At 38.8% G+C, this 27,717-nt stretch overlaps 1 protein-coding gene across 1 annotated transcript; it reads left to right on the top strand.

The window, feature by feature from the left end:
- Window positions 1–2,336: 2,336 nt before the first annotated feature.
- On the top strand, window positions 2,337–27,002 carry CA12 (carbonic anhydrase 12; the record flags this gene model as incomplete). The annotated part of the gene is made up of 10 exons (XM_082769629.1): window positions 2,337–2,427; window positions 5,404–5,424; window positions 11,259–11,438; window positions 14,047–14,189; window positions 16,318–16,413; window positions 18,108–18,171; window positions 18,617–18,774; window positions 19,813–19,939; window positions 25,822–25,903; window positions 26,918–27,002. The coding sequence occupies 10 exons, from the start codon at window positions 2,337–2,339 to the stop codon at window positions 27,000–27,002; spliced, it is 1,047 nt and encodes a 348-aa protein (XP_082625755.1).
- Window positions 27,003–27,717: the final 715 nt, after the last annotated feature.

Below are 27,717 nucleotides of genomic sequence, written 5' to 3'. Positions count from 1 at the left end.
AGAAATATGCCTATTCCTGGTGGCCTCAAATCTCAACAAACAACAAAAAGAGTAAATGTTCTAACTAAATCAGTATTTTGCTAACCCAATTTACTCAGGAAGATGAACTGCAGTGAGATCACTTCATACACTGTATTTTCACTAAGGCATATGAAAAATGTAGCTCTTGAACAGACATAATAGGGGACTGACTTGGTTGTGGCTTACATTGCCACGTCACAGACTGGCAGGGCTCATGAGAAGGTGTAGATCCAAATCTACAACTTGTCATGAGCCCCACCAATCTGTGACAGCCCTGCTCTATCTCCACCTTGGAATGATGCTGAGATGAAAGCCAACTGCTAGCAACCTAAAATTTCATAAAGATAGAATCACACAGCAAGCCCTGTGTGGTTTGCATAGAATACAAGCAGGAAACTGTGTCAACTGTTTCAGGGAGGTGTTGGAGTTTGTTTATTTGCTTGTTAAGGGGGGGCGAGGGTTTGTATTTTGCAAGCAAAGCATTTTCTACCCAGCTAGCCTCGAAAGCATGAGCACTGCCCAGAATTCCTCCTGATGATGTCAAGCCAAATTACAGCAGAAACTGGGCCAGGAGAAGTGTAGTATGTAAAGATGTAAAAAGAGAGCTGAGGGAGACTGTAAGATTCAGAGCATACTTAAGCGTAGCGGACTTTTCAAGAACATGGGCAGAAAAGAGGAAGAAGGGGATATATGTCTGGCAGATAGCTCAGTCCACACCCTACTACACAAGAGAGTCATTTTGCAGAGGATGTCATTTCAGCTGTTACTGATACCAGTCTTAGCAGCTTGTCAAACAGGTTGTCAGATACGGTAAGGCTGGTGACAAAACAGTTTCTTCTACAGAAACCTCAACAGACTCAGCATGCTCCTCTATACAAACGCAGTAGACAGATTACATCCCTCTCTTTTGGGCAATGGCAATTAAAAAGCTGTGTTAAAAACATCTTTCCTATAGCTCACACCCTCTCCCTCTAGATTACATCTGGCTGAAACAAAGCAAGCAGAATCAGCTACTACAATCTAGATTTACAAAATACTAAGAATAAGTATGAGAGAGGACCCGTACTCAAAGACAGCTACTTTCTAAAAGAATACAAGCCATTCATCATTTGCTGCTGTGGTCTGCAGCCTGCCTCTGCATGCCTGGGTTGGGTAGGGCTAGAGATAAATAGCCCCAATATGCCAGAATCATGCTCTTCAACAGGTACCTACCTAGGATCTAGATAGAATTGAGCCATGCTCCAGGAAGCTTTCCTTTCCCTGTAAAAGCCTCATGAATGATGGTAGGAAAAAAATGAGTAAGTCTAATAATACTAAACATTTAAACAGCAGTTGATAAATAAAAATGCTGAAAATTGAGTTTGAACAATCAAAACAAATACAAGCTGTATGGTTGCTACTAGGACATTGTAAGTGGTTAATAACAGTTATAAACGATAATGTATTTAACTGAAACTACTAAGAGTCTCTCCAATCCCTCCTCAGCTATCCATGGTGCATTCAGTTTAAGAGGTTATTCCTCAATCACCTTCAGAAGAGGACATCACCTATACCCTGTTCTCCTCTACACCCCTCTCCATACATGTCCTGAACATAACATCAGCCTCTGGGATTGTTTCTTCATGAATTTTCATTTCTCCCCGTTTCATATGCTCTCTCAGTTCCAAGAGCTTTCAGCTTAAAAAAAAATAATAATAAAAAAAATCTCTTTCTGACAAGCTAGATGTTTTCTTCTGAGAAGTGTCCATAGTCCACCTGAGTATTAACAGTCCCCCACACAGCCTCACCTCTCTTTCCCTCCATTAGCTTCCCCTCCTTCGAGTTCTCACAGTGGCCCTTTATGCTAAAATCACACTGATCCAAAAATGGGAGTTGAGGGAGCCACTCTGAAATAGGCTAAAAAAACTCTACTGTGGTCTGGTCCCTAAAAGCAAAGGACATGTCTTGTAAGCATTTGTGTCTCTGCTAAATAATTTCTGCAGTTCCACATTTAAATTTCCTTTCCAAGTGCTGGAGTCTGTCCTCTCAGAAGCTCAGTAAAATTGGGGTAATCAAGGAGGTGATCAGTTTTCTGAGGGTGCTGTGACCTAGAGGCAGGTCTGATTACATCATTTGTTTTGGGATGAGGCTGAGGAGCTTTATAAAAAGAAGACCTAAAAGGAGGGAGAGAGAGACAGGGAAAAAGAAGGGCATTAAGTCACTAGCAGAAGCTCTTTATATGTGCTTTCTGCAGTTTACCAGATATTTACAAGGGAGTCTCTTCAGAGTACAGAGAAATCTGTGACCTGTTGGAATATTATAAGTCTTTCCTTGAGATGTCAGCCAAGAGCTTCAGTAGAGTCATACTCACTACGGTGCTTATTCTCTTCCTGAAGGTACAACTCTCACTACCAGCGCCGTTGAATGGTAAAGTCTTTTGGCTTTCTATTTTATTGTGACTCTTAACTTTGGGCATCTAAAGTATGCAGAAAATTAAGGCTTTAAAAATTACTATTTCAGTAGCATGCTCTAACATGTATATTGTTGCACTCTGCAGTTTGGAGTTAGCATCCTTATTTTATATATCAGAACACCTGTTCTGAGAAATTAAAGAAAAAATAAATCTGTCTTCTGATTTTGTTTGTGTTACAGACTTTTTGCGTGCTCAGTATGCCTTACTTTGTGATCTTTTTGTTTCTCATAAAATGAAGTGGAGACTGGTCTTTCCCTGACTTAGTGGAAGCGTGGCATCTTTCCCTCTGCCCCATTTATTTTTAAACCAGACAAAAAGAAAGCAATCCCTGTCAAGTGCCCCATTTCTCACATACTAGACTTCATTGTCTTATATTTAAACAGACCAGGAGGTCAGTGCTCCTTGCTCTCTTTTTAGGAGTTAATTTTCATCCATTCAAGCTGATTATAATCCCCCTAGTGTAATTATAGGATATGAGGGAGAATCATAATATAGGGCTGTGTGAGAGGACTTACTCAGCACGTATATTCATGAAAGGAAAACCCTGAAGGCTCAAATGTAATCCAGAGCAGTCAGGATTTTACAGAACTCTGCCAAGAGAAGCATTTTTCCAGGTTTTCAGCATGAGCTACTCAGGAGGGAATTTCAAACTTTTCAGGTCAGCTTGTTATTTCAGGCATATTTTCTCTGAAAAAAAAAATAAAAATAAAATGCTATATTCTTTAGCAGAATCTCCCATTTGAAGGGCATAGGTTTCTGGAGCTTGGTGCTTTCCAGAATGATGCCTCTGACAATAGAGAAGGCTTCTCTGCCATGCATGGGCATGTAACAGTTACTATTCAGCAGCACTCATCCCAGCACAAACAAAGCAGCAGGAGAGTCCCCACAAGTAGGGAGCTGTTTATAGTTAGTACCCTTCTAGATGTGAATCAGACTTCTGTCCAAATTTGGGAGACTGTGTGACATTCTGCCTCATTCTAATTTTATTATCAACCTTGCTCACAGTCTAAGGCTGGCAGCAAATTCCTTTTACAGCTCTGACATGTTCATTCAGACAAAACCAAAGATTCTGCCCTCTGGGATCTGTTCATCTCCTGATCTAAGTTAGATGAAGTAAATGCAACATGTTCCTTAGCCTTACCTATAGTAGTTGCTATTATTGTGCTCATCAGTAAAGGCAAAATTTAGTGAATTACAGATCAAAGACACTCACAGGCTGAGGAAAATTCCATTTGGCAAAAGATTTAAAGCTTTTATTTATTTTATTTTGCATAAAAACCCAAAATATCAAATATCTTTGAAATGTATTGTTTAAGGTTGTTCTAGACTATAATATATATATATGGAGAGAAAGAGTTTTGATATTTCAAACACCTTTTAGTGTGAAATAGCAGCAGGAGTGGAGACTAGCTATTTTAGTTAAACTGATATTTATTCAAACACTGCTCAGATGAAGATGTGGGAATTTCTAAAATGTGTTGACAGTTGGTTACTATCTTTATGCAAGTGGTGCCTATACAACTTGCTGACCACAGGACACAAGGACCCCCCATAAACATAGGTAAGAGGTAATCCCATGCAGACATAAGGGGAGAAGAGAATGAGGTTTCTCATGCTGTAATCTAAGACAGGGCACGAATTCTCCTCCACAAGGAACCTAGGGACTTCAGCCAGGATGATTACACAGACCTCATTTTGAAAATTCCAGCGTAAAAGAGCAAGCCCAATGGTCTGACAAACTGGAACCACAGAGCTCAGTGCTTCCAGCACACATTGATACAAAAGAGCTATGAGCAGCTGTTTTGCACATCCCAACAAATTAATCCCAAACATTTCACACCACGTTCTTTAGTGAAGAGCTCTGTCTGTGAGTACACTGCAAAGTACAACAAATGCAAGCAAGATTCACGTACTGAGCAGACATGCATCTAAGAATAAATATTTGCTTGCCTGCGTGTGCACAGACACACACAAGCACACTGAGTGTTTGCAAAACTCATAATTCAGAACTGTTTATGAAGCAGAAACAAAGTTACATTTTCAGTGAGTAAGGATCTGCATTGCCTGATAACCACAATTGTTCAGGTCTGTCAGCACAAGCTCCTGTAATTACATAGCAAGCTGAATGACCGTAAGGAGGTTTCAGGACAAAAAATAGAATAAAATTTAAAAGAGCATTTACATAAGTGAAATTTTCACATTTCAAAAGGCATGCAAAGACACTGTTCCAAGTTCAGCTCCTTAAGCAGTGGAGGAGTATTGATCATTGATAATTTTAATACTCACTGGAAACCCCAGGATCTCCTGAGTTATGTTGTTTCATTTATCATATCCCCTTTTTTCAAAGTCCATCTATTTCCTGTATGTTTCTGTTGGCAAATCCCAGAGCAGCTGTGCAGAAAGGACTGTGGACTGTCCGTGATATCTCAGTGCAGCACCTGGCAAACCCCTGATGTCTTTCAAACTTCTCAGCTAGGCATATGGGGGTTTGATGATAACTACCCATCACTTATATTGCTTGTATACCTAACCAGAAAACAAAACAAAACAAAACAAAACAAAAAAAAAAAAAAAAAAAAAAAAAAACACAAAACGGGGATGCCTACATATAGTCTGTGGCTATTCAAAACAGAAAAAAGAAAAAAGTGACAAGAGTTTGGGTCCAGGATTCACGTGACTACAAGAAAGTTAAACGCTATGGGTAGGATCACAGGAATAATTCTAGTCACAATTTCGGTGAGTTGGGTTCATAACCTTTGAAAAATTTTATGTTTTGCCCAACATCTGGAACTAGAAAAACATATAAAAGTACTGCAATAAAAGTACTGCATATTTCAGTACATGGGTTTAAGTGGCAATTTCTTTCTTTAATTAACAGAGTAACCCCAATTTCAAATATTCACACTAATGTTTTGTTTGTTTTTAAACAGGGTCAAAATGGTCTTATATTGGTAAGTACTAACTAATTTGTGCATGCTAAGTCATGGGTATGTTCCCTATTTTAAGGAGAATGTGCCGAATTTATTCTGGTGAGAACCTACTAGGTTCACTGTCTTTACCCAGGTTTGGATCCGCCTTATCCGTCCATCAGGCTTAGAATTTGGGTGATTGAGAGTTAGTTACCGGGTTCTGCGTTGTCTTGCTGAATGACAGGAATCTCAGCAGGCTAAGACAGGCCAGGCAACTGCAGAGGTTGCCCAGAGCCCTCCGTTTCCCCATCTGCCACAGAGCAGCAGCACATTTCAGCCCAGCTCTGCAAAGAATGTACCTCTCCCTGCCCTCAAGTGAATAAAGTAGAATAAATAATATTCGGGAAAGCAGTGCTGGTTTGTACACTAGTCCTTTAAGTCAGATACTAAGCCTGAAGGGTCTGATGGCTGCTCAGGAAGAATTTCCTAGAGATTTAAGAGAACAAATCCTCTGACCAGTATTTCCCCATTCAGTGCTGTGTTTTATACACCACATGCCCACAGAGAAGCTTTTGGTGCTGCCCAAAGACAACCCCAAGATTTAATTTGCTGTTTCCAACTACTCCCTTTGGCTGTGCTCCAGTTTACCTGACTCACTTCACATAAGCAAAACAAAAATTGTCAGTTGCACGTCTACAGGTATTAATCTAATCGCTAGTACATGAACATAGATTTCACATTCTCATTTAGCAAAAAGGCTTAGCATACTTTGAATAACAAATGCCTGGGTTTTCCACCTTGCCAGCAGCAAGCAGAGGAAACTAGCCCTGCCAGTTAGTAGGGAAATCAACACTTTTACTACCAGCAAAGTAGTTCTGTCCTTCTTCCCAGGGTAATGCAGGTTTAAATTAGATACTTCTCCCTTTCTGGGAAATTTTGGTACCAGTATATTTTTCAGAGTATGTTATTCTCAGTGCCCAAATTCATGAGTTCATGCTAAGCACTTCCACGTTGCAGTTTGATTTCTCACATGTACTGAAGGATAGAGAGATGGTTCACAACAGAAGTTTTTATGTTTTTCCTTCAACTACTGCTTTTTAAATCTATGTAAAAAACCATATAACAGCAACTTCAAAAAATCAAACTGCAATTTAAATGTACAGAATTCTTCTTTTCATATATCGGGAAAAAAACAGAGGTAGAACATTGCTCTGCACAGAGAAAAATACACTGCAGTCAAAGCCAGAAAGAAGCCTCTCCTTCATATTCTCCCACTGACCTTTTTTTTTTTATGGCAGCCTTCACCTTCCACTATTTACTTTTATCCTTGCAATACTTTGCAATGCCTCCCACTAAAATTAAGCCAACAGGAACAGAAAGGAAGTCAAGCCACTACAGTCAGTGCAAGCTGATCTCAAGATGAGTGTCAAGGTACAAGGTAAAGGGCAGAGGAGAAATTCAGGTGCCAACTTCTAGAATTAGAGAGCTGAGCTTCAATTCTTTGGATTCTGGCTTTCTCCCTTAATATTAGCAGAGTGGAATGAAATCAAAGAACCATAATCACTCCTTAGGAGTGCACAAGCAGCTAGAAGGGAGGAAACTAGTTTTACAGTAAAGTTTTAAAGAATAGTATCAGTGGAATTACTAATGTGCTTTAGCATGGGAACAGACAACCTCATGCTACAACACAGACACAAGAACTGTTGTTAACAGACATTAGGCTAATTAAACTTACAAACTCTTTGGTTTTATTGTTGCCAAATATTCCAACTTAAATTCATTGAGGTGCTGAAAACCTGTGCTAAGACACGTCCCTCTTCCCTTGAGAAATGCCAGTGTTTGTGAATGCAGTAAAACATTCACAGATTTTCTCATATAGCACTTGAATGGAGGACTAGCAGAGACAGCTACAGCTCTTGGCAATCCCTTTACCTCACAACCTTCCCTCTAGACACGCATGTGGAAGATCTGCACATACTGGCTATGTACAGAATGGTATGACTGAGCTCTGCCTGCGCTTTGAGTGAAATGGAAACCATGTGGTCATGTTACTGCGGCACTGAGCCCAGATTCTCAGCCTTCACTCAGCCCTGGGCCAACTGCAGCTGTACAGCTTCCAGCTGGCAGAAAACGGGCAGAGTGCTTTGCATGGCTGCAATATAGCAAAGACATTCCCCGTGTTACTGACCCAATGCATTTTACTACCTAATTCACTACAGATTATGAGAACTTGGATCTCCCATGAGAAGCTTGAGCATCACAGCAAAAACCCTGCTGGTAACACTGGTGTCTCATAGACCCATTTTCTTCTTTTTTCTGGTCAGCTAACATGCAAATCCCACAAGCACTGTTGTCCCTAAAGGATCATCTGTCCTGCATCACTTACCAGCACTAGGGCTGTGGAGCTGGCTAAAGGCTTAAGCATGCAGAAAGCTAGCAGTTGTCAAAGGGTATGATAAAATGGATACCTGCAGTGTGGGTACTGAGGGTATTTCACCCAGCTCACTGTGGAGCTCACTGTGTAAGTCCAGAGACTTACTACTATTTTATTTACAGGCATCTTTTATAAAATAGCCATGAGGACATGGCGAGGCTCAGGGTAATTTACAGTGTGGTAAGGGAACATGGCCCTGGAAATGTAAAAGGAGGCAGTGCACAAGCTGGATTTGAACAACCTGAGCATGCAAGTATCCTACAGCAGAGAGCACTCATAGCTGCACCAGGAGCAGTGGGAGCAAGAGGGGTCATACTTCTACCCATACCGACAACTCCATACTTTAATTTGCTTACTTCAAGAGCTACATGCTAGCATTAGTTGGATTGGACAGGCCCATGGCACTATTACCACTCTGCTGGCACAGTGCTGACAAGATCCTCAGGGCAGCAAACATCATCTGAGGTGCCTGGGTCTTCCCCTTGGTCGTAATTGTTGTCACAAAAGTGGGAAATTGAATACTAAGGTATGTTTGCAATGCTTTTTATGTTAATACCTTATGAAACTTGTCATACAGGCCAATCTTACCGCATCCACATACTCTTCTTTATTCAGTAGTGATCAGAACCTCTATAAACACAGTGATTTCCACTGAATTTTTCCAAATATGCTGGCACAGAGCAAGGAAAATATATTTCACAATCAAACATTAATTTTCAACAGAGCTGGCTGAGAAATGTCTTCCAGCTGTGGGGTTTATCTACCATGGAAATCACAATTTCATCTATGCAAAACCAAGCTACAGTGAGCTCAGCTCTTTAAGACAGGAGTTTTGAAGCACTAAAATTAGAAAGACCATGTGACAAAAAGGCAGAATTTCTAAAACAAATGGTTTTGTACCAAAAAAAAAGTTTTGTTTTCTTTTTAATTGAGCAGAAGTATGAAACAAGCAAAAACTGCTGAAGCTTAGAGGCCTGTAGGTAGATTTGCAGATTTATGGCAAGGAAAGGGTAACAGCTAGTAAAGATTAAGGTACATAAAGACTGCAGTATCTACAGAATTTTATAGCAAAGACTGTTTCCCTTCTGAACTGCTAATGTTGGTGTGGAAATTCCCATACACTGCTGCCAATTATTAAAGGCATTTGATTCATCCAAACATAGTACAGAAAATGCAGTTGGTACTTCACGATGTGGTTTCCACTGGCTGGGACTAGGGTTCTATGTTATGCATAAATTAAAAACCAATTTAAAATTATTAATTTAATTACCAAGTCTCCAAAATTATGTTTTGTATTATATTAAAGTCTTCTTGGATACCCACTACCTTATCAATGCACAGAAAAACCAAGCCTTTTAAAAGCACTGGAGTCTAATTACAATAAAGGCTTCTCCCAATTTTTTCTGACATTGCTGTAGTTTTAGTTTTCTGGAAAGTGTTAGATTTCAGTGTCATTGTCTGGCACGTCAAGTTTCAACCTCAAGAAACTATCATTTCACAGTATGTTCTGATATATACATTACTGGGAAATATCCTTGAGTATATATATCCCATAGTATGGAATCTATATTCATCTTGATGGATCAGTGAACTGCCAAAACACATCTAAAGGACAGTATCCAGTTTTCTGTAGTGTCAGCATAACATTTATTAGCTTTTAAAAAGATTTGCAAATAACTTTAAGATAATATCACACAGATCAAAGAGGAAAGAAATTAAAGTGATTGGCAGTGGAGTCAAAGATCTAAGTTAAAGCAACATCAAAGCCTATTTATACTGAAAAGTACCGACTGAGTCTGAGTATCCACACTGCAAAAAACGTCATGTGCTAACCTATGCCTTGATTAAAGAGCTCTAAGGAGGAAGTAAGTCATTCTTTGAGCACCAGAACTTCAGATTCACCTCCACTATCAATATCCTTGGAAGCATCTCTTTTATGTTAAAAAAAAAAAAAAGACAGTTGATTTTCCCTCAGAGAAGATCTGAACTTGTTTTACCACTGATGACCTGATCTAACATTAGATTCTGGCATCCACATTTCAGGGAAGATATTAACATATTGGAGAGGCTTCAAAAAAGTAACAATAAATATTCCAGGTTTGGAAAAGAAGCCCTCTAACAAAATAGATAAACAAATAAATAAATAGTCAAGGAACTATTTAGTTAAGAGAAGAGAGAACCTATGTCCTCTATGTTATAAGTACTTCCATGATGAACACAAGTATACTAACAAAAGGCTCTTCAATTTCTAAAAGAAGTCAAAGCTAGAAAAACACACAGTGACAAGCAAGCTGCCAGGGAGAGTTAATGTCCATTGGGCATTAATGAATTATCTTTACCTGCAATGTTTCAAGAAAGACTGTCCTTCTCTTTCTGAAAGATACAGCCTCATTAAAGTAGTAATTAATCCAAGGAGATCCAATAGCCTGTCTTACATAGGTCAGGCTGGGTGATCCCCAAAGATCTTCCTGCCTTAGAAAGAATTGCAATAAATCTTCAGTATTAGGGAGCAACACAAATTGTGAGTACATCTTCTGGAATTGAAATCCAAACAGTCCCAGCTTACAGTTTGTGAACAGCTGGTACTATTAATAAGCAATTAAATAAAAGGTACAACTAAGAATCTCTTGATATTATCAATTCCTTGTAGAAATTGCCTAGGGCAAAAAGCTGTTATGAAAGAAGTTTTGCAGGAGTTTGAACGAGTTATTACAGGTCAAATTACCGCAACACTTTCAATTTTTGCAAGTTAGCTTCTTACTGTGGATTATGCAGTATTGCTAGATAGAGCTTGGCAGTTTGTATGATAAGGAAAAGTTCATAGAAGTCCAGTTTTCTGTGTATTGGAAAGTATGCAAACCTCCCTCTGCAAACATGAAGTCACTTTCAGAAATTCTCTTCAGAAAACAGGAATTGACACATTAGCATGCATATGCCTGTAACTTTTATAGGGAAAATTCATTCATGTCAGTAAATAATCTTAATGCTGACATAGATACATACTCTACTTGTCATTCTTCTAGACTTTGAAGGGAAACAATTCCAGCATTAGAGGGTCCGAGGCACCATGGCTGGCTATGATGGCCTTGCCTGTAGGTTTAATCTGGGGAGCTACCACACTTGCAGCTCTCCACTGGTGCAGTGTTACATAAAATGGTAGTCGAGGATGTCAAAAATCAAGATTAAAGTCTCTCTACATGAGACTTTTACTGGTACTTCCTCTGCCAGCAAATGTATCGCTATGGTTATTTGTCCCTTTTCTATCAAGTGGCATACTGGAAACATTGAATTGAGAAAAGTTAAAGAAAAAAAGAGTCTTCAAAATTCAGCAAAAGCTCCTTTTCTAAGTGTTGGATCAGAGCTGAATCAGGAGTGGAGTGAGGGGGGATAATAACTGGATAGCTAAGGCTTGACAAATATGCCTCTTTGTTAACTTACACAGGTCCTGATGGAGAGAAGGCCTGGCCGAAGAAATATCCATTCTGTGGGGGAGTATTTCAATCACCGATAGATTTTCACAGAGATATTCTCCAGTACGATTCTAATCTCTCACCTTTAGAATTCATAGGCTATAATGTGCCCTCCACCGACCGGTTTACACTGACCAATAATGGTCATTCAGGTAAGGGATCCCAATGACAGTCAGCAATTATGAAGCAAAGAGTTGCTGGAGTTTGTAATTTTTAACTTCATGGATAAACTACTTTGATTATCAGTTGAAATTAAGCTGTGATTATGAAACCTTCTAATCAGAAACACAAATCCAGAGAACAGGTTAAGGGAACTTGCAAATATACTAGATTTGCTATAAGCAGAATCAAAAAACTGTGTTTTTTTCAATCAACTCTAGGCACATCAAAATTAATTTCATGCTTTTGAAAGCTTTAATTCCTACTTTGGTTGAAGTGCTCCAAAACAGACTTTGTGATTCTATTAGAAAGAGATAAACTGATAAAATATGGGTGCAACGGGTCTTTGATATTCTAATCAAAGCAGCTTAGTTGAGTTACATGAAAAAAAGCACCATTCTGTTCCTCTGACTTGAGGTAGAAACTTCCTTTAGTGTAGGATAAGACAAATAGATTAGAAGACTGAAAAATAATTAGAAAAAGTTTACAAACATGCCTTGCACCACAGTAGTAAAAGCGTCTGTATAGGAGGTAAAAGCAGAGAAGAGACAGTCTCATCAAGGTCTGCAATATCTACCATATCAACGCAGTATTTCATGTCATGTCAATATGACCAAGTATAAGGGCCTTCTTTATATCCTCCCCTATTGGGTAAGTATCAAAAGAACCTGTATTAAAAAATGGCCTCTGCCTCAGCTCTTCTCTGGCATGCTTTGTTAAAAGATGCTTGAAGTGCACGCTTCTCTTTTTCCTCATTCTTTCAGTGGGGTGAACCTGCTCTGTACAACATCATATGCCTATTCTCTAGGTAAGGACCAATCCCCTAGGGCATAGGTCACTTTTTCCCCCTGAATAGTTTCTCCCACTAGAAACCAAGTCTAAAGCAGCTTGTTTTAGACTAGGAATGGCTGGAACACACTTTCCTTGCAAATCTTTTTTTAAGAAACTTTCTTGGCCCTGAATGAAAGATTGTACTGGCACAGTGGAATGTATTAGGCCAATCTAAATGATCAATAGATAGACAAGAAAACATTATCATTGTGTATTTTAACAGTGCCAGAGAGCAGGTAGAGACAAGAGAGCAGGTACAGACAAAAGAGGAACACTGGCAGCCTGTCCCTCATCTAAGAGTGACACAGTAAAATGCAAGTTCCTAGTACTGCCTATGCCATCAAGATTTTCAGAACTAGGCCCGAAAACAAGTCTAATCACCGCCTAATAAAAGTCAAGACAAAAAAATAAAATAAAATAAAATAAAATAAAATAAAATAAAATAAAATAAAATAAAATAAAATAAAATAAAATAAAATAAAATAATAAAAAATAACCCCCTCTCAGTAAACTCATCTTCCTAAAACAGGAATTGATTCTAAGGTAAGCGCTCTCCTAGAAGGCAGGGGACACATGACCCTCGCTCTCTAGAAACTTCACTCAGATACAAACCTTAATTGCTGTGAGTAATGAAAAATTAGTTCTTTGTTAGAGCGTCCATTACACCATCTGCTGTTACCTTCTCTTCTGGCTAGAGAAGAAATCAGTAGGATACTTAGTATTGTCCTATCAGTCATTTCTACACAAAATTAATCTGTTTCACTGCCAGCCAATCCAGATACAATTACCTACTTCAGCTAGACTGAAAACAGCAGACCTCAAGAAAAGCTTTCTAGCTAGCAGGAAAATACATAGGTTTGCAGCTGCTCCTTCATTAAGGTTTTGAGCCTTGTTTTCCCTGAAAAACACACCTGGGATGTTTCAGAGAAACTGCATTCACATTGAAAAACAAGAAAATTGCTTTGCAATTGATCTTTTCTTTATACAAACCATTGCTTTATGAAGTACCAAACTTCTCAACTAAACAATGACAACAAAGAACATCTCCATTTCTTCTCTACTCTAATTCTACACAAGAAATAACCCAGGTTGTGTTCCACACGGGACAGCATTAGCAAGCAGAAAGAAGGTTTGTTATTCAGCACGCCAAAGCCTCGCTTCACCACGTTGAGAGAGGAAATGCTAATTATTTACATCTATAATCACCTTGCTGCTTGGCAGCAATACTCTGGGTTTGACTGGGGAAGGGGAAGGGAGGGAGAGATAGTAGTTTGTTTGTTTTTGCCACATGCTCCTGAGGGAACATCAATAGGCAGAGGAGTTCAATATAACAACAGTTTAAAGGTATCATGAGCAATTTTAATTTATTAAGCCATTTTTAACCTCCATATGAGGACTGAAACAAGGCACATGAGCCTAAGTTTTGCTTCAATAACTTCCTTTTTAATAAAGATGAAATAATTTTGCATTTGAAGAAGGAAGGAGGAGAAAGATCTCTATTAACAACAATTTTCACAGTCAACTCCTTTAGTTCAAGAAAATGGGAAAACGGAATATTCTAAATTTTCCTAAATTGCCTAGAAAGGATTAAAGACAACTTAAGTGTTTAGTTCCTACCTACAGCCTGAGGTGGATTCAGAGTTAAGAATCTAATAGTTATTCTGCTTCATTCATTCTCTATGTAATATGTTTAGACATAGTAGTTTTACTTGCCCTGTGCTTAAGAGCTGTGTTATCGTTTCATCCCATCTGGTTTTGATCTGCTTACAGTGAAAATGTATCTGTCGCCTACTATGCACCTCAGAAATCTCCCTTTTGAATACACTGCATCTCAACTTCACCTACACTGGGGAAACAGAAACAAGTCAGAAGGCTCAGAGCACACAGTCAGTGGGAAGCATTTTGCAGCAGAGGTAAGACAAGCTGAACTCAGGGAAAGAAACAAAGCTGTGTAAGTCCCACTGTTTTAGTTTCTTCACCTGTGGTATTACAGTGTCCTTACACTGTTTCTCTACCTTTGGTGTATGACTGGAAAAGGCTGAAAGGTTTTGATTCAAGAATTTATGGTCTAGGTGTATAGTAAAATGTTATGCGTACATGCAAGTAAGATAGGCTTCCATGAACTTTCATAAATATGCCACAAGTCAAGGAATTATATTCTAAACTGAGGACTGGCACTGGGTTTCCTAAATAATTTCAAGCAAATTGTTGCATATTTGACACCTAGGTTCTTCTCTGTAAAACATATATCTTTTGGCCGTACAACGCTGCTTGGCTTGGTTTAAACAACATTTTGAAATGTTCTTCCTCTAACTTAACTCACCTTCTTCAATCTGGTGAAGAACTATTTATTATTTATTGGTCCCAGCCAGCATGGGTTTGTGAAGGGTAGGTCCTGCCTAACTAACCTGATTTCCTTTTATGATAAGATCACCCGTATGGTGGACCAAGGGAAACCAGCTGATGTGATTTTTTTGGACTTCAGCAAGGCTTTTGACACGGTTTCCCATAGGATCCTACTGGACAAAATGTCCACCATACAGCTAAATAAAAACATCATACGATGGGTGAGCAATTGGCTAATGGGCAGGGCCCAAAGGGTTATGGTAAATGGAGCTGCGTCAGGCTGGCGGGCGCTCACCAGTGGGGTCCCTCAAGGCTCCATTTTAGGACCGGTACTTTTCAATATTTTTATAAATGATCTGGATGTAGGAATAGAGGGTATTTTGAGCAAGTTTGCTGATGACACCAAACTTGGAGGAGTTGTGGACTCAAATGAGGGCGTAAAGGCCTTGCAGAGGGATCTGGACAGGTTGGAGAGCTGGGCGATCACCAACCGCATGAAGTTCAATAAGAGCAAGTGCCGGGTCCTGCACCTGGGACGGGGAAACCCTGGCTGCATGTACAGACTGGGCGATGAGACGCTGGAGAGCAGCCTAGAAGAGAGGGATCTGGGGGTCGTGGTAGACAGCAAGTTGAATATGAGCCAGCAGTGTGCCCTGGCAGCCAGGAGGGCCAATCGTGTCCTGGGGTGCATCAAGCACGGCATCGCTAGTAGGTCAAGGGAGGTGATTGTCCCGCTCTACTCTGCGCTGGTGCGGCCTCACCTCGAGTACTGTGTGCAGTTCTGGGCACCACAGTATAAAAAGGACATGAAACTGTTGGAAAGTGTCCAGAGGAGGGCTACGAAGATGGTGAAAGGCCTTGAGGGGAAGACGTACGAGGAACGGCTGAGGTCACTGGGCCTGTTCAGCCTGGAGAAGAGGAGGCTGAGGGGAGACCTCATCGCAGTCTACAACTTCCTCGTAAGGGGTTGTCAAGAGGCAGGAGACCTTTTCTCCATTAACACTAGTGACAGGACCCGCGAGAACGGGGTTAAGCTGAGGCAGGGGAAATTTAGGCTGGACGTCAGGAGGGGGTTCTTCACAGAGAGGGTGGTTGCACACTGGAACAGGCTCCCCAGGGAAGTGGTCACTGCACCGAGCCTGTCTGAATTTAAGAAGAGATTGGACTGTGAACTTAGGCACATGGTCTGAACTTTTGGGTAGACCCGTGCGGTGTCGAGAGTTGGACTTGATGATCCTTAAGGGTCCCTTCCAACTCAGGATATTCTATGATTCTATGATTCTATGATTATCTTTCCTCATACTAAATTATGGATTTGGGAATAGATTTTGAAAAGCAGTACCAGTTGGATATTTACCTCAAAATGATTAAATGAAATGCTACTTTTTCAGAAAAAAAAATTACTAGTGCTAGTACTAACAACCAGGAAGCCTTGAAGACAAAGCAATCGATCTTCCCTCCCCAACCCCCAGTCATGTAGACAGGATGGGTAATAGCCAAAGAGGGTCTGAGAGTGGGAGCTCTGGAAATTTTGCTTTTCTCTATTAAAGATCTTAACACTATACCCAGAAACCACTGAAGAATGCCATCGTAATGTCTTAGCCTGAGATGGCTGCACTGGTCTTTTTCGATTGTAAAATAACTATGTTACCATGCCCCACACATTGCTATAACATTGTCTCTCCTTCTTTGTAGCTGCATATTGTACATTATAACTCTGAGAAATATCCAGATGTAACAGCAGCAATGGACAAAGCAGATGGGCTGGCAGTTTTGGCCATCCTTCTTGAGGTAGGATACAAGGTGGTGGGTTTTTATTTTTTAACAAGCTTTCAGTCATTAAGTCGCCAGAGAACTTTAAAGTAAAAAAATTAGCTAGATTATTTAACAGCTTTGCAGCTGGATAGATGTTCCTCTTTTTCTGCTTGGGGGGGGGGGGGGGGGGGGGGGAGGTACAAATTTTAAGAAAAGAGGAATTGTGACAATTCTAAATGCTTTCCAGTAAATTAACTTCAGATGTTGAAGCCATTTTTGCATTCATTTACAAACTATGAATTATTAGAGATTATCAAACAATAGACAACTGTGAATTTCAAACCTACTTACTCAAAAAAACTACCTAGTGTAGCATGCAACAGTTTTAGCTCCGCAGAGGGGCACAGGAAGACACAACCCTGGCTTTGGCAAGTACGTGGAATTAGGATGTGACTATCATTTTCAGGATGCAAGCTTCCTAGATTCTTTGAATCACGGATTACAGTAGCAACACAAAATTATAAACAAGCAAATCCAGTGTCTTTTTTAAGATGACAGGACAAGTTTCCAATTTTCCACTCTAAAGCTCCACAAATAGGAAATTAAAGGCAATAATGATCTTAAGGGAAATTTTTGACAAGCTTGTACATTTTTAATTCTCTATTTTCTTGATAATTACAAGTCTTAATTATAAGAATTAACTATAAAGATGATTTTTAAATGTGTGGATTTTCTCCAGCACAAAAAATATTTTACTCAAAGCCTGAAAATACCCACGTTTTCACACTTCCATTGAAAAAAGTGGAAACATTCTAGTTAGCAGACAAAGCTCTAATTCTAATGAATGTTACCCAAGCTCACTTCCTAGCAGTTCTGACTTTGAAAATAATTTAGTGTTGAATTTCAGTTCATTTGGAAGTTGCAGCTGTGAAAAGTGAAAAGTTTCAGAGAACTTCATATTATACTGGGGATTCTGTTTGTTTGTTTTCCTTTTCCTAAGTCACGACTTACGAAAAGTATTTAAAAGTATTTAAAATCAAATAAGGGAATGTTGTTAATTCTGCAGATTAGGTCTCTGAAAAATGTTCAGGCAGCTGGTGGCTTTTACAGTTGATCTAAGGACACCAGTTCACTATGTATGCTTGTCAGAGGAGTTGCTAAGTACCAAAGAATTCATAAAAAAGGTGCTGATTATTAGACGAAAAAGCTGCCAGGAGCAGTTGAAAAACACAGTCTTGCTTGACAGTTGAGTTACTGTCCTTGCCAGTGGCCCTGCAGTACCAACACTGTCATTCTTTATCTTCTTGGCCTGTGAGGAGCAGCAGACTAAAAAACGTTTGTGAGTGGAAAAATGTGGCTTTGACTAGAAACCAGCAGATGATCTGAGAAGCCTGTCAGTTGAGAATTTCTGTCTACAATGTTTTCAAAGGAAATGGTTACTCTTCCTTTGCGCTGCACACTGAACAGGCAATCATGTCTTTCAAGAGCACACTAGAGGTCTACACTGTAGTTATTAAGGCATGAGCTTAACAGAGCAGCTTTAATAGCCACTGAGAGACTACAAGCATTATTAGTAAAAAGAGTAATTCTAGTAAATGAATATCCAGGCATTGTACGTGCTTCCCTTATGCAAGAATTCTTCAAATACTGCTAGCTGCTGTGTGCAGAAGCGAAGATTAATATTCAGACCACAATGATTTGCACAGCTGTTAACCGTCTTCTCATTACAGATTGGACCCTTCAACCCATCATATGAAAAGATCTTCAGGCACTTCCAGAACGTGAAATACAAAGGTGAGTGGCTATATTGAATTGAGATATCAGATCACTCTGAGAGGGACATAATCAGCTGAAAAAACAGACCAGGAATCCCAGGCAAACCAGTCATAAACTATCTGACTTAAAAAAAATAAATTCAATGCATTTCTCTGAAGAGAGTATGGCTAGCACGATACACGCATCCATTACACCATGTGAGCCTTACTTTCTGCACATGGTGTTGTTTGGTTAACATGGCCACAGGTCATGTTACAAAATTCTGATTTGGTATCCAAGATGATTTGTATATAGGAAACCTAAGAAACTATTTCCTATTTAAACTGGAATCATCTCAATTAAAATGGATTCTTTTCTTAGTGACATGACTGAAAGCACTCTGCTTATTGAAAAGCAAAATTGCTTCACTGGAGGCAGTCCACACAGCAATGATTCAGCATTTAATACAAATCCTCTATTTTAGATCAGATGGTCCAAGTCCCTGGTTTCAATATTCAAGAACTGCTTCCTGACAGACCAGACGAGTACTATCGCTATGAAGGATCCTTGACAACTCCTCCTTGCTACCCTAGTGTTCTCTGGACAGTCTTCCGACACCCTGTTAAAATTTCACAAGAGCAGGCAAGTTTAAATACAACATGTATTTTCCTGATTGATGTTTGCTAGGACACAGTAATGCATATTTTAATATCCTGGATTTCTTACTTTCCTATAAAAACTGGAAAGTGACCATTGCTAAAATCCTTTAGGTGGGAAGCACATCACATCACAGAACTGACTTAAACGAATATCCTATTCTCTGTGTAGCTAGCACATTTTCAGTTGACCAAAATAAATAAATGACAGCCAACTGCTTAGCTATTTCTAACGGTATCAGCTTGAAAAATCACAGTAAAGTAAGATTTATTTCTGTTTTCATTATATACTTGCTCCCTGCCTTGAGTCTTCCCTTGAGTCACTACCAAATCATTTTTGTCAAGGTTTCATGTCTGAACCCTAAACCCTAGACCCTAGGTTTTTCAGTGCTGACTACCTTAGGTATGATAAGTTGGGTAGATGTTAAGTTTTCAAAAAGCATGTGATGTATTATTTGTCAAGCCTGAATTCCCTGACTTTTCTCCAATTTAACTTTTTTATGCTCACCTAATTAACTTTTTTTTTCAAGTGGACAGATTTATATAAACTCCAAATTGCTACCTTCCAGTTTACCTGGCTATAAGCACAAGGAAAAACAATGTTAATATCAGATTTAATATGAGATTTAATTACTGTGTCCTCCCTGTGATGAAAGTCCATTCTTAATTTTGTCCACGCAGATAATTTATTTCACAAAGCAGAGAGTTCTTTCATGAAATAACTTTTAATATTGCTTAGGATTTTGACTGTTCTAAGGAGAAGAAGATGCAAAGGGCCACCATGTTTACTCCCATCCAATTTTGCTGTCAGCTAATTACTAAGCAGGAGTTAATTTTATCAGTACATGGGGAAAAAGAAAAAATACAGGTGGGGGCTTCTGGGGTGTCACAGTGTTTACATATCATTCTCTATTTAGCTCACAGGCCATGAAAGACTTTCAAGTATTATTTAATGTATCCTTTTCCCTTTGACTACCTCTACAATTTCAAACACACCCTCTCAGTGAGTTTGATTCCTTTACAGTTACTGGCACTGGAAACAGCCATGTACTGCACAGAGAGTGATGACCCAGAACCCCTGGAAATGGTCGATAACTTCCGCAACGTTCAGGAGTTTCGTGAAAGACTAGTTTTTATTTCTTTCCGTGAAGGTAAGCTGTACAAATGCTTCTATGCAAAGACACTGCACAGCAACTTGTGTAAAACTGAAATATTGATGTGGTGGTCCCGTTGCCTGAACCACTACAAAAATGTGGGGGTTCCATTCTCCTGTAGTTCACTTTGTTCCCTTTTCTTCCCTTTCTGCATTGTTGCATGGGCAACAATATTTGGAAAGCATATAAAAAGTTTTGTTTCACAACAGGTATCAGACAAGCCAATACCAAGCAACTCTTCTGATCAAAGGGAAGGAGATAAAAGAAGGAAGACGTGTTCAGCCTTGTCATGCTAAGCAGAGCTATTTGCTGTCACTCCAAACACTAAATAGCTCTCTACAGCTGAACGCTTTCAGTCAGCTTAGCTACTTGAGCTGGCCTTGTCTCACGAGTCACATTTGCAGGCTCTCAGTAATATCAGGTCTGTTTTTGTGCAGAGAGCAAGTTTAAAAGGAGTCACAGCATTGCATTTCTGGGAGACTGTTTGGGGGAAGTTACAGAGAATCAGAAGAGGTCCTTGAGAAACTCAAACTTAGCAAGTAAAAATAACTCATTACACTGTATTGTATGATCTAATATTACAAGTGAAAAAAATAGCCATCTTACAAAGATGGACTGATTCAAAAGCTTAATTGTGCAGTGTTACAGTATGACAATACACAATATAATATATATATATGTATTGGAATAATTGTGTGTAACTTAATAATTATGTAAATAAGTATGTTAATCTTTCTGTCCTTGCTACCTAAGCACATTTCTCACATTGATTTCTAATGACTTAGATCTTAGTTTCTCTGTACTTTTACATGAGTAAAAAACATTTACAGTCCTGAGCAGACTGACCACAAGCCATAACTTCACAATTTAATTATATTCTCTAGCTCAGCACTAGGTCTCTATATTTCATCATCTCCAGAGCAAGAAAGGCTACAACTCCATAACTGTTGCAGCTCCTGACCTTTATTTTATTAACCACTCTATCTGCAGAATACAATACAGTTGATCTTCAAAAAAAGCCTTATGGACCAGGTGTACGAAGGGCAAGCTTAAGTGCTAAAGGCAACGCAGGGTTTTTGGTATGGTTCAGAGATCCAGACTACTTCAGGTTCTCTTAGGCCTCAATTTTGCACACCCTAGAGAAAGCTACTGACTAGAAAAACACCTGTTTTAACTTGCAGCACCGAAGAAGGGACAGTAATTTAAGAAGAGATGGGATATTTCCCAATATTGAGGTGCAGAGAAACAACATAACATATCCTTTTGTTTAATATACAATAAAGGAGATGAAGAAGCTAAATTCAGTCAGTGGAGTCATAACTATGTGATTTCAGACTTTTTATCAAGCACCTTTCAGTTTAGGTTCTCATTGACCGTACTTGTCTACACAAGTCTTACAGTTTGCAAATAGAGGTCTACAAAAGTGACTTTCCCCAAGGTTTCCATGATGTTAACTACTGAGTGGAATGGAGCCCAAACCGAAACACTAGTGGGTCTGTACCCCGGCAAGCCAGTTTTATTTTTCAGTAACAAAAGAGAAGCCCATGACATCATTTCTGATGTCACATAGAGCCTATCTATGTGTATCATGACTGGAAATATCTCTAGCACAAAAGGTAAAGCAAAATGCATTACATGACGCAAGCATACACAACAGAAATCTCAGAAATAAGTGGCCTCTGCTTTTTTGAAATTCTCTAAGGACAGAAAGTCCTAAACTGCTAGAGCTTTAATTCCCAAAGTTTTTGGGGGAAAGGAAAACAAACAAACAAACAAAAAAAAAAAACACAAAACCAACTAAACTTGCACAATAAGGAACTTACAGTAACTTAATCGAAATGCTGTAATAAGTGAATGCAAAAAGTAGACTGAAGCGTCTCAGCCAACAGTGAGTAGGCAGTTTTGGAAACAGCATTCATTTTAACAATCTCAAGATACTAATTTGTTACCAGCATTACTGAATTCCAACAGAAAATAGACATTTTAGAGGCTCCAAAAAGCTGGAAACAGACTTAGCAAACCTGAAATATTTAAGGTAATGCTTTCATTTTACTGGGTAGTGAACACTTAGCTTTACATTTCAAAAACAACTGGATTTAAGAAGACAGATTTAAACATTCCCAAAATCATGAAGGCAAGCTTAACACTGAAGTCAACACATTTACACTGACTCTGGTCAGATGAAAAATCAGGCCATATGCTCTATCATTCCAAGGAATTTATAAAAAGTTAAGATGGCCAATCTTACTTCTAAGGCAAAATTTATAATCCATTTAACAGAAAACTCACTGGGACCTTTGACTACTTTGAGATAGTTAAGGCACTAAGTATCATCCTGTACTATATTTTAAGTTTCTGCAATTAGTCAAAAGATATAAACAGAGGTTTAAGCAATAATTTGAGTGCTATGTTTTGTTTACATTAGGAAAAAGAGGAGCTCCAAAGCCATCTCTATATTAAACTCATAATACTACCATATGGGGGAAAATGTCTTTAAGTGTATAAATGGTAGCAGGTTAGATTTTTATCATTCTCAGGCTATCCTGCTGAATGTCTGAATTTAACCTAATTTTAAAACGAGAATTACACCAGTAGTTCTCTGTCTAACCAAAATAGATAAAAAATTGCCAGTAAGTTTACCAAATTATCAATAACCCTTAATAACTCCAAGAGTAAAATACAAACTAGAATTTGTTGCACTAAAAATATTTCGAGTAAACTAAATGATGACTAAATAGTGGAAAAGGGAAAGAGCTAAAGTATGTTGGTCCTTTCTCTGCTTTTGTGGTATGGACAACTAGAAATATTCTTCCCCCGCAGTATTCTTATATGATCAGGAAAAGGTCTATAACTTTCTTCCCAAACCTCAAATCTCAATCACCAGCTATAGAACTAACTGTGTTCAGAATGCCTATTTTAGTGATTCCCTTCAAATCCCTGCTCAAGTCAGACTGTATACAATGATTTTAAGCAGCAGAATCAGGACTTCATAGAATCATAGAGTGGTTTGAGTTGGAAGGGACCTTAAATTTCATCTAGTTCCAACCCCGCCTGCCACAGGCAAGGGTACCACCCACTAGATCAGGTTGCCTGGGGCCTCCTCTAACCTTTCCTTGAACACCTCCAGGGATGGGGCAACCACAACTTCACTGGGCAACCTGTTCCAGTGCCTCACCACCCTCTGAGTGAAGAAAACTTTGCAATAAGGCTACCAGGTTTCTGAGACAGTAAAACATCCTCTGCAGTATCTGTCCTAAATTCAAGCACAATTTACTATAGCAATGTCAGTGTAGAAACACTTACTGAAGTAACAAGTTCTGGAGTGAGCAGCTACCCCATGTTTAAATACGGAATCCCAGTGATCCAACTTCTACTTTTTCTTTCTTCTCAATTCATCAAGATTCAATACGTGGTGGACTGAGCAAGGGCATAGCGCTGGTTTGCTAATGGCATCTGTGCACCAGTGAGTTTTTGATTCAGACTGGTCAGGCAGAAATGAGAAATGCAGTTTTCAACCTGGGTCTTAAACTGACCATTCAGCACCTGTGTGCTCTCTCTCTGTAAATCACACTAACTCTTAAAGTAAAAGGTACTGAGTTACAATCCATGATCCCAATAACTTAAAATCAGACACTATAATTTTCATACACTTCACAGAAATAGGGTAAGTATTACTGTATCCATCTATGGGGTCAAATTTGACTCAGATATGACATTCTTAAAATTGCTGCAGTGAACCAGTGCCAAACCCAAGAATAGCATTTGGTTCTTCCTCTACTAAGCTACATTATTCACCTCCCCTGTAGAGGTGATACCGACTATAAAAGCATTTTCAACACATCCTTAAAATTGGCATGACTTACCAGGGTTGAATTGTACGGGTTATTGCCCACCCTGCTGTTCTCACCCAAGAGCCGGTCTCTATGGCTACAGAAGGCATTGCTCAGTGCTACTTTAATAGAAACCCTATTCAGTCTAAGTACATTTAATTACAAAAGCTCATTGACTATCGGTGAACCATAGCAAAATGTTCTATCCATTGCAAAAAAGGTAATCATCATCCCTGTAATCTCACATTCCACCTACTACAGACACAAAAGCTCCCTCACAGGTGCAGCCTCTCACCTAAAAAAAAAAAAAAAAAAAAAAAGCACAATTGTGCTTTCCTGCCAAAGCACAATTGAAGTGCACGTGGATGCTGGCTGCAAGTGTCCAGCCTGATGCTGCCAGATGTACCACAGGCAGGAACAGAGAGCACTTGCTGAGAAGGGAAGGCCAAACACTGAACCATGGGCTGGGACAGGCAACTACACACACGTGCGAAAGAAATCCTGTTGTGCATGCTCCAAACGTTGTGCCTCTGCCAAAAAAAAAAAACACAACGTGTTCAGAGCAACGTCTCTGCTTTTTCAGTATCAAGTCTCAAGGCTGCAATCTTCATCTGAGCCCAAACGCCACAAGATGGGGACCTTGAGCTGTGTTTTGTGTCAAGAATGCAAATAACTGAAGTACTAGGTCATCCATGTTTGGATGCCAATAATTAAAATCTAAATTCGTGCTCACTATTAACAAGTACTGCATTTTAAAATGTCTCGACCCTTAAAGGATTAGTCAGCGAAAGTCAAACATGTTTATAATGTATTTTGTCAGCAATCTATTCCGATAAAATTAGCTTCACATACATGCAGCTGAAACTTATTACAATGTTGAAACCTTCCACTGCCCACAAGTTAAGGGGGAACTGGTCTCTAGTGTTGATTTTAGCATTACAACTGAAGTACATTCTAACTGAATTTCCCAAGATGTTTTCATCATACAGAAATATAACACATGAACTTTAACCTCCTTCTCCTTATCCTCTTTAAATGACAAGGTTTTGTTCCACAATTTTCTATTTGGTGTTATGTTTTGCAGCCCATTTGATGCACATTTACTGTAGCAAAACTCACCTTTTCTAAAATACATTTATTCTTCAGATCCATTAATCGCATTTCTTCTATTCAGTTAGACTTAAAATTAATAAAGCATCCAATGGGATAAATGGCGTAAGGCTAAACTCCATTCTGCTTTCTCAAAAGTCTATTTAATAACAGAAAACTTTTAGATGGAATGCATGAAACCTGCCAGCTTCACTCGGAAAGAGTTCTGATATTGCTTAGATTCAAATAGCCATTTGAAAAAAATATTTAAAAGTGTAAATGAATCATGACAATGCAATTAAGAAAAGAATACTCATCTTCATGATCTTAGGGTAGGCCAAAATAACTAAAAATACTTTCATGGCTAAAATTACATACGGATCAAGAATATCAAGAATTGTATTATAATGATAATGTTTAATATCTCAATGCCAATGTGAGATCGCTCATTTTTACGATTTATACTATTTATACTATTATCCTGAATTCATTCTTACCTTCTTAGATGCCTTTATGCAACATTTTCAGTGACAAAGTACATCACTCTTCAGCTGCCCATCTTCAATGGAGTCCTTCTGCTATGAAAAAAAAACAGGCATCAAATCTAGAATCCTTAGTTGCCTGGGTTTAGTTCTTTATTTTTGCTTATGCTGTCGTATACATTATAAACCAGAAACTCTTTGGACTTCATTGCTTCTATGCCTTTGCCCGCATGTTGGTTTTGCGACCTTGGCAGGTGTCTCTAAATTGACAATGATGTAAACTGTGGATTCAGTTGTGAGATTGGGACCTTCTGGTACACATCTATGCAAAATTATCCATTCCATGACTGCAAAGGGACGTAAGAAGACTGTAGGAAATTTGAGGATGCAAAATGAAAATGTTATGACAGATTAAAGACCAACCCTCTGCTGTCAAGTAAATTAAATCAACTGGTTTGTACTGTTTTCCCTCTTCTAGGTGTTGTTTCTGTTGTGATAGCCTGCATTCTGGGAGTTCTCATCATTCTTGCAGTAGCCTGTTGGCTATTCAAAAGGAAAAGGTAAGACGTCCTGCTGCCATATTACAGGAAAAGAAGTCAAACCATTTTTTTGTTCTAATACAAAGAAGCGCTCATGTGCCTGAAACCTAGAACAGTGATAGTTTTTACACTGGTAACATTTGATCTTTGGGAGATATGATCTTTTCCTACAAGCTTTGATTTATTTTTTTTTCATATTACAGTAGGTGTTATTCTTCCTGTATCATATACTCCAAAGTAGTTCTATTTTACTCAGCAAAATGTTTATATCACTAAGACTCACTTGCTGCAAGTTTTGTGACATAGTGGCCACCTTTCTGCTACTGTAGGAATGTCTGTTTTTTTAATGAAAAACAGCACAATAGTTATTTACTCTAACAATGCTTATATAAATCCCTAAAAGATACAGGGACAAGAAATAGGGAGTTTTATGTGAGTACCTGGGAGAGTAACATTACACTTCACACATCACACTTCAGCTACTCCCACAAGCAGTTAGGAAATGAGACTCCATTTCCAGACTAAACAGGACAAGCACATAGGCTAAATAACTGACATACACGGTTTTTCTGTCTTTCCAATTGTCTTTTCTTCTTTTTCTTGTTCTTTTTGCTAGAGTTGCTGTTCCTAGTTGCTCTCTGAATCTTTTCATATTTTTCCTGGAACACTAAAAGAAACAAGAAGGGAATAGTTTTAGAGAAAATCTCTCCCAAAGGTCACATTATTTAAGGGGAAGAAATCCACACTGACAAGAGATCATTTAACCAGACTGTTTTGCCACCAAGGCTGAATTCTGGAAAAAAATACTAACATTACAAACTCTTCTACAGCCTGTTTATATCCCTTTGTGTTCAGCACTGACTTTGCCAGACAGAATATGTTCTCCTGAAATACATGTAACAATAAGTTGTTCTGGCATTTGCACACGTAAAGAGAAAAATAATCTCATGCATGCATAATAGCACATATTAAATATCCAATGGTGCTTTTCCTTCATTGCAATTACAAATATTTAATACATCTGTCTTGTTTTAGTTGCAAAAAGGGAGGAGAAGACAACAGAGAAGTCATCTATACACAAGGAACGCAGAAAGAGGAAGAAGATATCTCCAAACTATGATGCCCTGCTCTGTCACAAATGTCCCTTTTCATTCATAGCACTGACTTATTTTGCATTGGTGGAGCCCACCTCTCATTCTTGGCTAATGACTAGCCTCAAAAGTGTTCTCAAAATGTACCAGCCAAAACTTCTCTGTAGCCCTTTTTCTCTTGTTTTGCAGGGAGATACGATCAGTGAATGTTCCTGAGAGCTTAATTCCTTACCACATTCTTTTCATGTTGGCTGCTTAGTGAGTCTGGGTCTTTTAATTGATTTTACAGTTAATCCTAAACTCCAATTTTATGGTTTGTTTAGCACAGATTTTCCCACAGGTATTCCTACATGAAGACATTCATCAAGGTATAAGCACTCTTCCCTGCTAAATCAATGTATTAGTCTTAGGGTATTCCAAGAACAGCATCATGAATGTTAACAAGATAAAGGGTAATACATATTTGAGATCGGGATTTGAATGAGGCTGACTGCAAATGATGCTAGTACATTCACCAGTGACTCTAACAGTCAGAAACATTACACAAAAAGACAAATGTAAATGCAATGGGATTCACATGGATTATTAATGGGGTTCAAACCCAAGGATCCAGTACTAAAAAACACTTGAGGAACAGCTTGTGTTCCAGATATTACACAACCTCACAAATCTGTCACAAAGGTATCCTGTCTTACTATCCTAATCTTATTTATAGTGTGTATGAATAATGGGGGGGAATAATGT

Source organism: Aythya marila (genome assembly GCF_965140915.1).
Source record: "Aythya marila genome assembly, chromosome: 11".
In the NCBI taxonomy this organism is placed as follows: Eukaryota; Metazoa; Chordata; class Aves; order Anseriformes; family Anatidae; genus Aythya; species Aythya marila.
This window is presented reverse-complemented; position numbering and strand designations above follow the sequence as displayed.